Source organism: Schistocerca cancellata, chromosome 4 (genome assembly GCF_023864275.1).
Source record: "Schistocerca cancellata isolate TAMUIC-IGC-003103 chromosome 4, iqSchCanc2.1, whole genome shotgun sequence".
NCBI classification, from domain to species: Eukaryota; Metazoa; Arthropoda; class Insecta; order Orthoptera; family Acrididae; genus Schistocerca; species Schistocerca cancellata.
Genome location: NC_064629.1, coordinates 247,323,683 through 247,342,559, shown reverse-complemented (window position 1 = coordinate 247,342,559; position 18,877 = coordinate 247,323,683). Strand labels below are relative to the sequence as shown.

Below are 18,877 nucleotides of genomic sequence, written 5' to 3'. Positions count from 1 at the left end.
AATAAAATCCAGACTGCCTTAGTTACAATACCAATGAATGAAACAATAGTCATCATAAAATGTAAGCTGGGTTCATTAAGTAGTTGCAAACTTCTGTTTGGAGTTCACTTAATAATTGTTTGTTACAACAATTTACTGCACTGAAGCTGAATGACAATATTGTGCTCACTGTTTATAGAATTCAGGGAGAAATGTCTTTACAGCAAAAATAACTATAAAAGACCAGTACAACTAGTAACTGCACCCCATTTCTTATGGTCTTAAAACTGCTTTGTGGAGCTAAGATACTAATGAAATATTTCACTGAAGAGGAAATAAAATGAAACTAATATCACACAACAGCAAAACTCTTATTCTTCATCTGTTACGATGGTGGTTACAGGTATATAGAAATAATATCACCACAAATTGAAACAATGTAACTGTTTTTCCCACAATTTATTCATGACTGGGATAGACGGGAAAAATTATATTGGCACTAAGTACCTTCCTCCATACAGTTAATTATGGTCTGAGAATAACACAGTTGAAGCAATACGATAAATCAGTTGTTCTACACACAAAGCAACAGGACTTTAAAAAAACACCAGTTACATTGTCAGAAACCTTTTTAGTTGAAAGAGTGTAATTAGTACTAATTCTTATCATTATATAACCAAAGAATTACCGACTCCAACATCACACAAGAATTTAAAAAATAATTTTTTTTTTTGCAAAATTTAATGTCACTCATACAGTGCAATCATAAGAAAATGTAAATCATATTGACAGTAAGCCACAGTAACATCTACAAAATAATGCTGGTGTACAATGATTGAACTTTAGGAGAAATATTCTGCTAGGTGGCACAAGTTTATTGCACTAAAACTATACCAACGGAAACAATACACATCTGCGCCCAAGTAATAAATGAGATATTACATTATCATATAATAGCAGTAACAGTAGTAATTATAATAGTAATAAAAAGTTACAATTAAAACCTTTTAGAAAGTATATCTGAAGTAGTAAATTAAACAAGATGCAAGATGTGGATATTGAGATAAAGGTCCAGGCCATTACAAGGGTAGAGTAAGAAAATATAACTTCCAAAATAAAAGAGGAATGGAGGACAAGATACTTTTGTTAACTTCGATGATATATTAATTACTACACTAAGTTCCAATCAGCACGGGGGCAGCATATCAACATTCTGTAACTTTATATGTATTTCGACATAAAACAGAGTGTGTTGTAAATACTGAACTACACAGTTATTTAATTTTGCTTTTAAGTGTCATCAAACGAAGCAGAGTGGGTGAAAGGGCTGATAATGTATTAACATCTTAAATACCTCTCCTGCCTGTCACTATAACAGCAGAGAGAACAATATTGGAATATTGTATATATGAGATTCTGTGCAGTTGTTCACGAGAGCACTGTTGCCATTAAACCGACGGTGCACATTTTTGAAACAAATTAACTGCAACACTTCCTAACTAATCCAACTTTTAAAAGCTCTTTCTTGAGATACTAAATGAAACTAACAAATTTCTGGAATGGAATCACAGATGAGCACCTATGCTTGCCAGACAAATGTGTCAAGATTCAACTCCACAATTATTACACCCTGTTAACTGAACACCTTGTTATTAAACCTCATTAATTCTGTTACACCTTCATGCCCTCGTCTATGCAAAACATTCCCTGAATTACTAAATAAATGGAGAAAAAACAACACAAAAGTAAAACAACGTTAAGAAATGATCAGACAAAACTGATATTTCAAAATATAATAAGGAAGAGCCTCAGTATAACAAATATAAATAATATTACAATTCACATGCTATACATAAAACTCATTTTTGTTGAAAGTTTATAACAAATAGCAATGAACATTTTATTTACCAGCCACCAAAGTTGCTGTTTGTATCCTGAGATGTTTACCAAAAATTTTTCCTTAATTAAAACCAGCCTCATAAAAGAATAAGAGCCATTACATAAATATAAGGAATTAGGGCTACACAGCGACTACAACTGCTAACATTAGTGCTATCCAGACATTTAACTTTTAACTTATTTAAGTGTGCAAATGAGAAACCTAGTATTATTGCAAATGAAATGCATAGTCAAGAATGTAAACATTTTGGTGTAGACCACTTAAAGATTTTTGTCAACCAGCTTTAAAAATAAAAATGTTAAGTTTAATCTATATATGTTAACACGCTTTCTGAGCCATGTCCAATAAAAATCTTTCATTATAAAGATACGCAGTTACTTCCGTTCATTGTCAGCATCTTCTTTCTAACAATATACAAACACAATTTCTGTTTACCACTACAGGGAAATTAATGGGTGTAACAATTTCAAGCTGTATTACTGTTTCACTTATCCAATCTCAGGGCATAACAACTGGAATTAAAAATTACAGGTATGGCTGGGCAAGCTACAGGCAGCAGTCACCAGAATAAAATATTTCTAGTCAATAGAATATAACATGTAGAGATTGGTTGTATCAGATGCATTAGGAATCAGTGGATGTCCAGGTGCCAATGTTGAGAAGCCCAGGAACATGAAGGTCCGAATTAAGAGAGCTGAAACAAAACCACCCACAGAACATTCAATAATAAATTTAAGAGAAACAAAAATCATATTTCGAGTCAGATTTTGACCATGCAAATAAAAATACTCCCAATGAAACATTGTGAAAGTTTTTTGTTTCCAGATATTAACAATTACAAAATGAGATAAAATCTGCTGTCTTCAGAGCTCGGCAATATGTACAAATTTAACATAAATTTTTGGCTTACCCCTGTCACTGCGTTCCTTCTTGAAACATACGATGACCTGTGTGCACTTTAAGACCTCCTCTGCATACTCCAAGAGTGATACAAACCTGCAGAGCAGGACAACAAATAAATTAGAAGCCAAAAGAAAAAGAAACGTTAAATATCAAACTATGGCCATTGAAGGGAATATTGTATCCAGCAATTTTTGAGAATGATCTGAAATCTTGTTACCAACTTTACCAGACACACTGGTGCATATCCACAGAAGTAATACAATTCCTGTTAAAATCTGAGTGCTAGCTGTTTATGTAAAAGAATTCTGGTGGTGTAAAATTTAGTGTTTCTAATATTAAAGCACAGAAAACAACAACAACAATCTAAAAGAAAACCAGGTAAAAGACAGGAAGGAAAAAATAGAAATGGGCACAACAAATCTTGACAATTTACTACCGGTCAACCTGTCGAGAGAGAGAGAGAGAGAGAGAGAGAGAGAGAGAGAGAGAGAACAAACAAAGATATTTTCCGAATACAGACGTCGTTGCTTAAGCCAGGAAACATTTAATGGATTGTTGTGGTAATATGTATTTACTTCGCATTTGGATTCACTGGAAGCCTGACCCATTACCACTGCACCACATCAACATACTGAACACTCACCATAAATACAGGTTTTTTATTTTATTTTGTGGGGGTGGATAAGGGCGGTAGTGATAAGACAGCACAGACATACCAGTTATGAAAGGAACAACTAATGGTCTATGGTGTTCAAGCCAATTTATGACTTACTGGATTATGTACTTTTAATATAAATAGAAAAATAATTTTCATATTTTAGCGGAGCAACTGAGTCAATATTTACCTCATATTCACCCTGTGACAGTCATCACGTTTCCATACCAACCTGTTGTACCTCTTAAGAACATAACGACAAACTATCTGATCAGATGTATCCAGAAACCTATTAGTGGACATTAATACAGGGTGTCTACACCCTTCACCTTTTCTGTCTACTAACTTTTTTGGGGACACTTTCAATGAAGTGTCTTAATGTCTGTGGATAAATGGTAGCTCTTTCTTCTACAAGAGCTGAAACCAGAGAAGGTAGTGAAGTTGAACACTGGGGTCTGGAGCAGAAATTGACGCAAGTCATTCCATAGGTGTTGGGATTCTGGGCATGCCAGCCATTTCAGAAATGTTGTTAGTCACCAACCGTTACCACAAACATGCTGCTTTATGACAGGGTGCACTGTCATGCTGATACAATCATCATCTCCAAACTGTTCCTCTACAGTGCTGTGCACAGTAAATAATACCATAAAATCCCGCCATATTTAGTGCTTTACGTGCAATAAGGTGAAAACACCAACCACAAAAAACCACTCCCACACAGTAACACCAACTCATCCGAACTTCACTACAAATGATAGCAGGTAACGTTCTATAGGCAGTTGCCAAAATCACACTGTTCCACTGGATTGATACAGGGTATAGCACAGGTCATCACTTCAAATCACTCATTTCCAGTCATCCTTTACCCAGCGACATCACACACTATATCACCTTAAACGTCACTTAGCAGTGACTACAGAAGTATACGGCTTATGAGGAGCTGCTCGATCACTGTACCCCGTTCTTTTTAACTTCTTACACAGTCACTGTGCTAACTGGTAAAGTTTGGGAACTCCCAAGTGATTCCTTCCACCAATGTTATTTAACAATTTACAAACATCCTCCACAATGCTCGATGGCTCCTGCCTGTCAATACAAGAGGTCTGCCTGGTCTTGGTTTAGCTGTGGTCGTTCCTTCGCATTCCCATTTCAAATCAAAGTTGACTAGGGTAGCTTTAGAAGGATTTAAGTGTCTCTGATGAATTTGATACTCGTGTCAAATCCAATGATTAGTACACATTCGAAGTCACTGAGCTCTCCTGACTGTCCTATTTTGCAGTTACTGCTTCTCTACTAACACACTATACCTGTCTCATCATACTGGTGGGCCCACCTCTGATGCCATCTAGTGGTCAGTTTCGCTTTACATATGAGTGTTCAGATACTTTCAATCAAAGAGTATGGAAGCTGTACTGAGAAAGCTGAAAGTTTGTTTTACCAGTACATAACACACTAAGCAAGGAGCACACAAAGCAAACACACTGTACACAGATAGCACACCATGCCACATTGACATTCAGGGGATCTTCACTTCAGCACTTGTGGGGCATTTGCAAACTGCAATATTGCCCGGGTTGTTCCCCTAATACTGAATCACTGAACGATTAAAAAAATAGAGCTATCAAACTACAATATGCATAAAAACAGTAGTACAAGACTTTTTATATAAAAATTTTAGTGGCCTTCAAATGAAATTACATGTGTGAACAGCACATAATTTATAAATGCCCTATTAACACCAACTAAACTTGGCACCTGATGCTTCACTTATAAATCACTACTTGATTCTATAGCATTTGGTCTTGCTTCTTTGAGGACAGAAACTGCTGCATTACAGACCCTCTAATCTAATTCAAAATTCCTGTTTGAGTTGTTATTTACCGATAGAAACATAAATTTTTAAACTGCAGTTCATCAGTATGCAAAGGTACTGTCTCTGATGTCCACTGTATCATTCAGGAAATAATGATTAGGAATAAGAAAGTGTTAAACCAACTCAAGTGCCAGAACAATACACAGATTCTGTTTAATACACTAAATCCAAATTAAACTAACTTAAGATGATGATTACGATGCTGTTAAGAAACTACACTGCATTGTTGTCAGTACTTTCAACGGCAAAATGGTCAGCTGCCACTGTGGTGATAACACAAAGGGAGAACTATGGCTTATTTTATACTAGAGGTCTAGCCTCAGCAGCTTTATATTAAGGTGTGTTCAGTGAGTATTGTGATAAACAGATAATTTCTAAAGCACTCTACAAATAAAAATAACATTGGCCTGATACAGAGGTGTTTTTTTTTTAAATTAAAAAAAAATTTTTTTTTTATGGTTTTAGGGCGCAAAACTGCTACGATCATAAGCGCCCAGTCTGCGACTTAGGAAAAGGCAGAAAAGGGAACGAAACTCAAAAAATTGGAGAAACTAAAAACAGAAGGAAAGCTTAAAAAACCACTATAGAAGGGGGTTGGTTGTCCCCAAAAAGAGCTTCAAATGACTGACGTCATCTCACTGGCACTAATAAACTCGAGAACGCAATCGGCTGAGTGCGTGTCATCTGCTAAAATGTAAGATATTTCAGGCGACAGCTGTAGAAGAACACGTAACAGAGTAAAATAGGGGCACTCAAGTAAAAGGTGTCTTACCGTCCACAGGTGAGAGCAGTGGGGACAGAGTGGGGAGGATCGCCACTGATACAGAGTGTCAGTACATGGAGATGACCCAGCAGGTGGCTGCTTCAAGCTCAAACTGTGGTGAAGGGGTTTCATCCTCCAAAGCCACCACTAATGTTGTCAACAAAACTGGTGGACCATAACAGTTTATTGTAGAATTTGCTTTTCTCATGAGAGGAGATGTTCATCTGACATTTCATCATCTGTGAGTGAGATGTAGGGTAGCACCCAACTTCAGTTTCTTCCTCGCATTGGTCAAAGTAGCACACTAAGCATCTGGACCACTGTCAAAGGGACACCATATTCACATAGAGGTCAATATCAAGATAAAATCATAGGGGAGATTGGTGTGATACAAAAGAACATATGGAGTAAAGAAGCAAAATGTGTGCAGTACTCTAAGCTTCCTAACCTGAAACTAGGTGCAAGCTGAAATAGAATGGAAACTATCTACAACACTACACAACAAATTTCCAGAAAATAATGTAATACACCTGATACCTTGCAAGTGCAACTAACTATAGTGGTTCAGTTGGGGAAACTGCCAAAGGGGATAATCAGCCATGTAACAATCAGACTGCTTATGGCCTTAAAAGTAGTCAAAAGTTAACATAGCAAATTAGTTTTCTTTACTCCTGTTTGCTGTTTTTCCATTATCAGTATTTTTCACTAAAGTACGGTTACTATTTAACAAAAGAACTTTAGGCCAAGGGTTCATATATTTTAACAGAATTCAGGATATTTTCGAAACATACAAAAATGCAGGACAAATGAGTAAAACTCAGGACATTATAGAATTATCATCAATACAGGCTTAATAATACGAGGCGTGTTTTTTTAAGTAAGTACCGTTTTGAAATTTTAAAAAAGGACATGCTAAGATATCTAAATAATTTTAATTTTACATGAAAGCCTGTACCTTAATCTATGCACTGACGCCATTACAGTCTGATTCTTCCTTGTTTATGTTGTGTACTGAGTGTTCAAGAGGCCTCCGATAATCTTTAGTCCCTCAGACTGAAGTACGGGCTGTTATAAGATTTCTTAGTGCTAAAGGCCTAAAAGCGATCAATATTCATTGTGAGATCTGTGCAGTTTATGAAGAAAACATTATGAGTGATGGAATGATAAGAAAGTGGGCGAGAGCATTTAAAGATGGCCGCACAAATGTGCATGATGAACAACAGAGTGGACGTCGTTTGGTCGTTATGAAAGTTTGGTGCAGGAAGTGGACAATAAGGCGAGAGAAAACAGGTGCTTTACGATTTTCTCCTTGCAGGATGACTTTCCTAATGTTTCTCGTAGTGTTTTGGATGATACTGCAACCGAGCACTTTAATTACCAACAATTGTGCGCATGTTGGGGACCGAAAATGCTGACGGATGCGCACGAAACAAAACGTTTAGACAGTGCATTGACTTTCCTTGAGCGGTACCACAATGATGGTGACTATTTCTTAAGCCAAACTGTTACAGGTGATGAAACATGGGTGGCCTATGTCACACCAGAATCACAGCAACAGTCCATGGAAGTTGAGCAATGCCATCATTTTGCTGCAAAACAATGCCCGTCCGCATATGGCGAATCAGACCAAAGATCTCATAACGTCTTTTCAATGGGAAGCTCTAAATCATCCTCTGTACAGCCCCGATCTTGCACCCAGTGACTACCATCTGTTCCTGCACTTGTGCACTTTAAGAAACAGCTGGGCGGTCAGCGTCTTCAAGACGATGTGAAGTCAAAACAGTGGTGATGCAGTGGTTAACAAGTCAGGTGGCAGACTTATGAGGAGAGTATTCAAAAACTGGTAAAATGTTATGACAAGTGCCCCAATATTGACAGAAATTATGTAGAAAAGTAGATTAAGATAATAGAGGCTTTCATGTAAAAATAAAATTATTGAGATCTTAGCACGTCTTTTTTTAATTTGTAACGGTACTTACTTAAACAACACGCCTCTAAATTCTTTTTCACATAATATACCATACAACGAATGAGAGTAACAGTATTTGAAATTTTGATGTAAATATAAACACAAATTTCACACATTTTGTACTGAAGATGATTGTGCACAGACTCAAGGAAGGCTAGCAAATATGGTTTTTACAACTGCCAGAGCTTTTGCTGTTTCTAGCTGCAATGTGTTCATTCACACACAAAGCTGTAATTGTAGAAAACACTCCTGATAGATGCATTATATCCTGTAATAGCTAATGAAAATTCAACCAAGCTTCTATGTTTTAGACCGAGTCACTCAGCATAAATATCAGGAAAAATTTCTTACCATTTTTCACTGACAATTTCACATTGCAGTCCAGCAACTTTCTCTCCAGTATTTACTTGCGTAACAATATTCATCAAACAGTTCTCCCTCACACACAAAAGTTGATGACTATTTTACAAAACTACACAGTTACTGAATACTAATCCAGCTGATGGTTTTATGGCCATCCACAATCCACTGGCTAAAGAGATCCCAGAAATAGTTCACACCACACAACAACACATCCAATGCAGGTATCACAGAAAGCAATAGCGATATCTAATTGATCAACTGTCACACTTCTCAACTTGCGTAGCTGCTGTTTTACTGCAGATGTCAAAAATCTTAGATTTTCAGCTTTCTAATTTGTTAGCAACATGTTTATTACATCCGTAACTTCATTCAGGATGATAAACATGTCAAGGGACAGGAAGTATTACTTTAATGCTTGAAAAAATACAAATGACTTAACTGGTAAAAGAGAATCATCTATCAAGTTTCTTCATAAGACTTAATATTTCAAACACCTAAGACATACAAAGTCAAATGGCCTGATTTCAGTTCACTAGCTTTTGCATAGCTAACAGCACAATTTCCTTTGTGACAACTAATCTGATTTTCAGATACAAGCACAAGAGATTATTGTTGAACAGCAATTTAACTGTGTCAGCTGTGCAGCCCACGGACTCGGGTTGTGCACTACTGTGTGATATGCAAATTTGGCTTCTTGCACCAAACGTTATCCAAGTCTAACTATCTTCACCAATAAGTAGTCATCAATTTTTGATCTGTAAGAGTTAAGTGCAGTTTTATGTTTGTTCGATTTCATATGACATATTGGTGTATAACTTTTAACGCAGTCCTCAATTTCACACAAATTGCACACTCAATATTGCCATGTTTCTGAAAAATCTGAATTTTTGTAGTCTGTTACTGTTTAATGTGCACTTGCAATTTCCCATGATTAACAAAGGTAATATAAACTTTATTTAAGTCACTGTCACAAGCATTGGAAACAACCATAAAACAGTTCAACATTCCAAAGTTTGAACACTTTCACATGTTTACAAAACATGGCATGATCCATTTTGTGGAAGAATTTGTATATTGTATCAAACTTTATAACCAAAAGTTTAGATTTTTTAAGCAAATTAAGTGCTATGGCAATGTTCCAAAACTTCATGCAAACAAAGTATTTTATCGGAACAGGTGAGTAGAAAGAATCTTTGTACACAAGGCAAAAATATGGAACATTTCTCTGTTGCCAGACAGAGTTTAGGGACACTGGGGCATTTCACTGAAAATCTGGACTGTCCCAGAAAAATCTGGATAAATGGGGACCTTGTTTATGCCACAGAATATAATATAGCATTGTCAGTTACCTTGGTGTAAATGATCTAATGTCTGTTAATGCAAATATGCCTTGGTACTCAACAAGCACCATTTTCCTACCTTTGCAGTATTTCAGGATTATGCCTGGGAGGTTTGAGAGCATATATGATAAGCCAGAAAAAGTGAAATATTGTCCCATTTCAGTGTCTTGCAATAAAAAATGGAACACTCCCTTTGAATAGGATCGACATGAAGAATTCAACATTATTTTATATATAAAGGACTCTTTTACAGTGTTATACAAAAATAAAAAAATGGAGGCTTTAATTTATTCCTCACTTAAGATGAAGGAACACTCAATTTGATATACTTTATTAACTCCATCACACTTATGTACATACAGATGCAATACATGTCACACAGTCTAAGTAGACTTAATCTGCAAATGATGTATGAGAATGTGCTGAAGATTAATGCCTCTGTACCTGTGTGAACATTCTTACACATTTTTAAAACACAGATGTAATTAACATTCTATATATTTATTCTTTGTGTCTACATATTTATTTCCCTACATAGTCACCATTGCAATGAACATTTCTCCCAACAATATATCAGTTCGTTGGAACCTTCACTGAAGAATATTTGAATATGTTGATGGACCAACAACCTTATGTCTGCCTGCATTGCTTCATCACTACAAAGTGAAGTCCTCGAAGGAGTTTTGTAAGTTTTGGAAAGGACAAAAATCTGTTGGAGCCAGTTTGGAACTGTATGGAGGATGATGGATGACAGTGAACCCCCAGCAACTGATAGTTGAAGATGTCACACCACCCATATGTCGTCTGGCATTGTCATGGTGAAGGAGAGGGTGCTCCAGGAATGAAACTGTGCATCGAAGTGTGTTGTATGGTGGGTTGCTGCACCCAACTGTCTCTTCACAGAGAAATCATACTGAATCCATCAATACATACTTTTAAAGTGAGCAACTCCTCCTCTTCCCTCCCCCCCCCCTCCCCTCCTATGGTATCATATCTCCAGATTTCTTGGCACAATTGATTAATGGTGTGCTTGTGTGTGTTCAGCCAAGTAGTAGTTCCCATATTTTTGGTCAGCATTTCAACATCTTCCTCAGCTGCTGCAAGCTGTGTTAATTATGTGTACTCCCTACCTATACTCCAACTTGACAAATAATTTTGATAAGTAGTAAGAACACTGAAGCATGTAACAGGTGGTGGAGAGTATAACTAACACTCACTCCCTCTCACACACACACACACACACACACACACACACACACACACACACAGAGAGAGAGAGAGAGAGAGAGAGAGAGAGAGAGAGAGAGAGAGAGAGAGAGAGAGATTGAGATTGATTTTTGATAGTTAAAAATACCAATGTGAAGGTTCCCTATTACGTCTTTAAATGAGATTACAAGACTAAAACAACAAATTCTTTACTACATGTTCCTGAAAAGTTGAGATACATGAAGTCTTCTGTCATTACATTAAATTATGCTGGTTGTTCTGGAGTGGGGACATGTAGATTTGCAACTTCACATATGGCATTAGTTGGGTGGTCACATGACCAATAACGGGACAATCATATCAGATATTTTGTAACCATTTTGCTCCACACATTAACTCACCACTAAGCAGCACTTTAACTACACTTATATTAACACACTGCATACAGCTCTGATTTTTTTAGTTTCCACAACAATCTGTATTTATCAGTGTTAATTGTTTTATCATACAAATATGTTACTTCTCAGTAAAGAGAAGCTCATCAGAGTACTAGAGCACACTTACCAGGCAGTCATGTGACCCACCACTATAGCACTGTAGTCACATGACTAATCTGCAGGATTAGTGCTTTTTACGGCACTCGCTACGCAAGCGCATATGGACACACACAGCTGGCAGTTCATTCACTCGGTATCATGCAGCACTCACTCAAGAGTGATGGGCAACAGCTGTGTGGTCTTGCCATAGGGATAGGGAAACAGACTATCCCCACAGCTTTGACAGAACGTAGGGGCACTAACACATCCGGCAAGCATTCAAATGCATTTTGATTTGGAATTTCTTTTGAGCTGTCAACTTTCCATGTTTTTTATGGAGAAGATGCGCACACTATACCGGAGATTCACCAAGTGTTACTACAGTATAATGAAAATTTAAGTGATAACATAATACAGAATGTTATTGAAGGTCATTGTTTCAGTTGTGGAGCTGTATATTTCCATGAAATAAAAGCTGATGAATTAATGCTCGCTTTCAGTAAGCTGCCGAAATTGCACTGACATTTAGACATATTTTGAACAGAATAATTTTAAAAGATTTATGTTGAGAGTGAAACAACACACTATGATTGTCAACTTTGTTTATAATTTACTAAAAAACTTCAATCCAGCAACATCGTAGCCTTTTGTGAATAAATTGGCCAAGTGAACTAGTTACATTTGATAATATGAACAGAAAGAGAAAGGAAGCATAAGGGGTAGTGATTTAAAAAGTTGGGTATTGTTCGAATACATTACTATCTGGATAATTATTCGAATAAGTAGGTCATTCAAACAAATTTATTCACCAATAAATTATCTATAAACTAAAATAAAGAAAATAATGCCACTATTTCCTTTGTTTACTTCTTGTACAAAATTAGTTTTCATTCCCTTGGCTCAGTGCAGTTTCTGTTTTATACAAAACTTATCAATGACCTGTCCAGAAATATGACTTTGTCACTCAGCGGCTATGTTCCAGAATACAAAACTTCCTTCAAGTTGAGCAGAGCTTTCCTGACTTACAGCGTAACAATTTAAACATAAAAATGCTTATACGCAAACCTCAGCAGTTTGGGCTTTAACACTCTAGGCAGCAGCAATGTTAATTAGCCTATTTAGTCAGCCAGCTGGTGGTTAGTCATGATTGATCAGCCGAGCACACCATCACAACAAATTGACTAACTATAAAAAGTATTTTTCCGTGATTTTACTTTGTTTAAGCACTGCAGATTATAAATTCACTTCATAGATGTGGGAGCTTACAGAAAATACTGTGACTTGGCTATTTTTATGCAATCAACTTTGCATGAAACTCTTGTTAATAAAAATTTACAAATACCACAGAAAAACGCCCAGTTAAACAAGGGTGTACTGTTGCCATGCATCACTGAGATGAAACATTTGGTATACCTGAAAATTTAATGTGCCCTTATACAGGAAGGAGTTAAACAATAAAAGAACCTTTAAAAACTGACTGTCTCCGACTATGCGGATTGTAGAATACACACTGACAAAAGACTGAAGAATAGAGAACATTTCATCGCCAATGGATGTTTGACATGAATTTGCAATTGCCGTGATAAATTCATGCCGTGTCTTAAATTAAATGTGCCAGAAAGATGGCTATAAATCTGAGGACATATTGTATATCCCCCAGAAATGGAAATTCCCTAAGTCCTATAAGCTGCTGAAAGTCATCATGAAATATGTTTCATGATGCTAAGGTCTGGCTGGTTCAACAAGTTCACAGACACTGAAGGCGGCCACAAATTCTCCACGAGACAGCCTGCTTACAAATGGCAGTGTGGAACCAGCTGGGTGTTGTGGCACCCCAATACGCAGGCTGCTACAAAATGAGTGAACAAAGTGAGAACTATGTGGTTCCTCAGTATTAATGTCACTAGACGTTTAACCTAAAGTCTCCTAAAACATTTAGCGCATGTTTGCTGGATGTCTGGAATCATCCAAAATGTTTTAGGATTAATTCTGGGTGAGATTGCCATTAGAACATGGAATAGTTTTTCAATCCAACATCCATCTACGCAATTATGTTGAGCTCTGAGATTTGAAATTTTTGGAAGAGACATTGGGTTAGAGTATATACCAGTTCGTAACATTTCAGCGCACACGCGCACACACACAAAACTTTTGTATTGGTAAGGTGTCAAGGACATTTCTAAGACTTTCACCTTTCTATACTAACTGTAATTATTGCAGAAAAGTCTTACCTACAATTTAAAAACACCAAGTTCACTTCTACTATTGTTCATGACCAAGGGAGGCTTACAACAAACTTCAGACATATAACAGTCACAGAAATGGCAAAGAAATCGGGCCACGAGCTTCAAATGACAGATTGACGTAAAAAGTTTTTTTAGGAATGTGATTTGAGAAGTGAAGCTACAATGGATCACAACAATTTGCCAAAAACTACACTGGAATTGACAAGATCTCTATTTTTGGTGCCGCTGCTGCTTATGATGATGATGATCTGAAGGCCATACACTGAAGTCATGATTAAAGAGGAATTCAGGAGTGCATTGCATGTGAAGAACATATTTCCCTTGGTGTCACAACAGTAAAACTAAAAATAAATAAATAAATAAATCAATCAACTGAAGCTTTATTCTAAACATCTTATCACAAAAGGTTGTTCTGAAAACTAAAAGAAACTGACAGTACATTCATTTGATATATGACAAAGTATTGGAGCAGAGCTATAAATGCAACTGAACTTTAAATTTATCTATTATCCTTCACATTTTTTATTCACAGATGCCAAATAAGGGTTTTCATTCATGTAAGTGAATAATGTTTTGAATAATATTTGTTATTCATGAATAACAAATGGTAATTTATATCTGTATTATTTATTCATCTTATTTAAATTTCACCCAAGTCTAGCACTAAGCGAGAGGCATAGCGTGTGCGTGCACTGTAAATTCACAGCCTGTGTGCATGTGCACGATATCCACATGGCTGATGAGGCTGTGCCAGCTGGATGTATATGCACTCACGTGGCTGTTGTTACCATCGGTAATCTTCGGTAACTTCCACCAATATTTGCAAAGCGTATTGGTGCTTTCACTTGCACACCACAAGTGCATGCAGGCCACGTGGAGTGGTCTGTGTGTGTGTGTGTGTGTGTGTGTGTGTGTGTGTGTGTGTTTTACAGAATCAGTGCAGTACAATAGCCGTGCCTATGACACCAATGTTAATGTAGTTACCGAATATGTTGGTGCATCAACAAGGACTGTTCAGCTTGTCTACAAGGGAAGGTATACCATTCGCGTCACTTTACACAGCATAACAATAGCAGTCTTACAAAAATCCTAACCAAAAGTACTGCAGACGAGCATCACACCTTGTCAATGACAAAGTGTCCACCCCCAGTAGCTGTGTGGTCAGTGCGACAGAATGTCAGTCCTGAGGACCTGGGTTCAATTCCTGGCTGGGTCGGAGATTTTCTACACTCTAGGACTGGGTGTTGTATTGTCCTAATCATCATTTCATCCCCATCGACGCGCAAGTCGCCGAAGTGGCATCAAATCTAAAGACTTGCACCCGGTGAACGGTCTACCCGACAGGAGGCCCTAGTCACACGACATTTACATTTTAATGAATGTTTCAACCAGACAGAAATGACCAATATTGATTAATTCAGGTCTGTTGCTACTAGTTTCTGAGTAAACATGGTGAAGGGACCTGCATGCAATGGATACCTGTGGTTTAGTATCTCACAAAAGGCTACTGTTCATATGGGCACAAAGCCACACGTCTTTAGTGGGTCAAACAAAGGAACTTTACAGTGCACGGTGACCCGAAAGACCATAATATTTGAAAAATTCAGTACTTCACAGAATAGTATAGGTTGAGAGGTAAAAATTGACATGTGTGAAATATCATAGGGCTTTATTGATATGAAAAAGTGCACAAAATGACCAACACATGGTACTTCATATGATACAAAAGCAGTAATTAGAATAACAATTGATTTTTAGCAAAGCTATTCTTTATAACAAATGCTCAACATGTCTTCAACAATACCTGTAGTTGAAGGACAATGTTGTGAAAACCACTCTACAACATATCAGTAGGTACAGTGAGAAGTTGTCATACGACTTTGGATCTACTCCCTCAGTTTACAATGAGCATGAGCCGAATGTTTATTTCAACATTCTCTGTGACCAAGTGTCCCTTCTTCTACATCTTCATGATGGACATGGTGCGAACACTCCTCTCTTCCAAGATGACAACAGCAGTCTTCACAGGTGTGCATCATACTTTCCTGATTTGACTTCCACACAGGAACCGTATCACACTTCGACTCATCTACTGAAGCACCCAAATATCAATCCCATATGAAACATTTTGGACCATTTTTAACAGCAAGTGAAATGCCAATCAACATTCCCACACTTCATTAACATTATGGGACCTTATAGTTAATGAATGGCCTCAGCTGGATGTGACATACATGAAAAAAATTTCTTGACACTTCCTCGCCGTATTGAGGCCATTTTTCAAGACAGTCACTGTTCAAAAAATTTGTGTACTGTATCCTGGAGGTGACTTAATTCTTTTTGTTTGGTGTACTTCAGTGTAAGCAATAACTAACAATTTAAATGCATGGTCAGCTATCACAGCTTAAAGTTGAAACCTCTCTATGGAGAGATCATTGCTTTAGTTCAATATATAACAAATTTTCCTGTCACTTTAAACAAACAAGTCTCCCATCATGCATTAAACTAAGAATACACTGCAGCCTACATGAGCTGAGTTTCATCCTGAGGGTTTTGATTTTTTCCAAATCTTAATTGTTTTTTATACTCAAATTGTCCGCTTGTTGAGGAGCTTATGTGATAACCATATTATTACCCTTTTCACTGGTGTGGGTGTGTGTGTATATATCCTCTTATACTATTCCGCAGGTTTTGTGGATGTGTATACACGCACTGCTTGGATTTTCCTACAGTGCTATGTACATCTGAATGCGTAAGGGCTGCCGACCTCTCAATGCTGCAGATGAGTTACTTTGAGGTCTTGGTGAATAAATGTCTGCCAGCATCAAATGTGGAGAATAAGGAGGGCTTTGAACAGTCACCTTGTGTAGTGCAAGATAGTTGAGCACGCAGAGATTGCAGATATCCAACAACACATGATCAGGAACTTCCTGGCAGATTAAAACTGTGTGCCGGACCGACATTCGAACTCGGGACCTTTGCCTTTCGCGGGCAAGTGCTCTACAAGGTCCTGCAAGGTTCGCAGGAGAGCTTCTGCAAAGTTTGGAAGGTAGGAGGCGAGGTACTGGCAGAAGTAAGACTGTGAGGATGGGGCGTGAGTCGTGCTTGGGTAGCTCAGTTGGTAGAGCACTTGCTCGCGAAAGGCAAAAGGTCCCGAGTTCGAATCTCAGTCTGCCACACAGTTTTAATCTGCCAGGAAGTTTCATATCGGCGCACACTCCGCTGCAGAGTGAAAATCTCATTCTGAATACATGATCACATTGCTTCAAATGGAAGCAATAGCTGTTTTCAACAGCTTTACAATCTATGTCAGAGTTGTGTTGCAGCTGATGACGATTACTTTGAAGGCCAGTAATAGTACTTTATTTGCAACTCTCTTTTCCTTTATTTTCAGAGTCCATTCACCCAACTTTCTAGACACACCTTGTATTCCATATGTATACATGTACTCTATATGGCCCCATGAAACATGGAACTGGCCAAGGTGAGGTGGCTTGCTTATCTCAATGATACAGATACCTATCTGTAAGTGGAACCACAAAGGAGGGGTGCTTGTGGAGAGGCCAGACAACTTTGTGGTTCTTGAAGAGGGTAGCAGCCTTTTTACTAGTGGCAGTGTGTCAGTCTGGATGATTGACTGATATGGCTTTCTAATATGAGCCAACATGACCTTGCTGTGCTGGTACTGTGAGTGACAAACCAAGAGGAAAGCAAATGTTAACTGTAAGGTTAAATGATCATCCTGTAGGGAAAATGTTTTGGAGGTAAAAACAGTCTTACCTGATTCACATCTCCCAGCTGGGACTACTCAGGAGGACTGGTATTCTACAGGTCAGATGTGGAATTGTTAGATCCTAATTAGGCATGTAGCTTAGAAAATTTAAAAAGAGAAGTGGATAGAATGGAGTAAGATGTAGTAGCAATTAGTGAAGTTCGGTGGTAGGATAAAGTTCGGTGGTAGGATAAACAGTACTTCCGGTTAGGGGCATACAGGGTTATAAATAAAAAACCAAATACAGGTAATGCAAGAGTATGCCTAATAAGAGTAAGAAAACAGGAATGTTGGTAAGCTACTAAGAGCAGCATAGTGAATGGTGTAGCCAAGAGACACTAAGCCAACACCCACCACAGTAATACAATTTTGTATGCCAACCAGCTCTGCAGATGATTTAGGGATTGAAACAATGTGTGATGCCATAAAAGAAATTATTCGAACAGTCAAGAGAGGAAAATTTAATTGTAATGAGTGACGAATTTGGTAGCAGGAAGAAGGGGAAAGGAAAAATAGGTAAATATGGGGGAAGGAATGAAACAGGTAGCCACGTGGTAGAATTTTGCACAGAGCCTAATTCAATCATTGCTAACACTTTAAGAATAATGGAAGAAAGTTGTACACCTGTAGACACCAGAATGTTTTAGACTGATAATGTAATGTTAAGACAAATTTTGGAACCAGATTTTAAATTTTAATATATTTTCAAGGGCAAAAAAGGACTCCAAACACAATTTATTTATTGGTTAAGAACTGCAGATTAAAATTGAAGAAACTGGAAAAAGGTAGGAAATTAAGGAGATGGGACCTGGATAAGTTTAAAAGATCTGATAAGAGTTTCAGAAGGAAAAATCAAGCAATGATTGACTCCAACAGGGGAAAGGAATACAGAAGATGAATGGGTAGCTTTGAAAGTTGAAGTAGCGAAGGCAGCAGAAGATCAAACAAGCAAAAACACAAGGCCTAGTAGAAATCTGTGGATAACACAAGATATTGCATTTAATTTATGAAAGCAGAAAATTTAAAAATTCAGAAAATGAAGCAGACAAAAGTAAATACAAATGTCTTTAAAAAAGACTGACAAAGTGCAAAATGGCTAGAGGACATACACAAATCTATAGGATATAAAAAACAGAAAATATACATAAGGCCTACAGGGAAATTAAATTTTTGAAGAAAGCAGGAGCAGCTTTATGGACATCAATACCTCAAATGCAAATCCTGTACGAAGTGAATGAAAAGCTGAAAGGTGGAATGGATATACGGAGGGGCTACACAAGGGAAATGAACTGCAAAGTAATATTATAGAAAGGGAAGAAGAACTAGACAACAAGATGGGTTATATGATACTGTGATGAATTTGATAGAACAC

At 37.4% G+C, this 18,877-nt stretch overlaps 1 protein-coding gene across 1 annotated transcript in view; it reads right to left on the bottom strand.

Annotated features, from left to right (window-relative positions):
• Nucleotides 1-423: 423 nt before the first annotated feature.
• LOC126184058 (ornithine decarboxylase antizyme 1) overlaps nucleotides 424-18,877 on the bottom strand; it is a gene marked incomplete at its 5' end in the record, with an annotated part of 46,305 nt that continues 27,851 nt past the window's right edge. Inside the window, 2 exons of the mRNA XM_049926419.1 lie at nucleotides 424-2,573; nucleotides 2,790-2,875. Of these exons, the coding sequence (XP_049782376.1) occupies nucleotides 2,458-2,573; nucleotides 2,790-2,875 (202 nt within the window). The remainder of the gene's footprint in view (nucleotides 2,574-2,789; nucleotides 2,876-18,877) is intronic.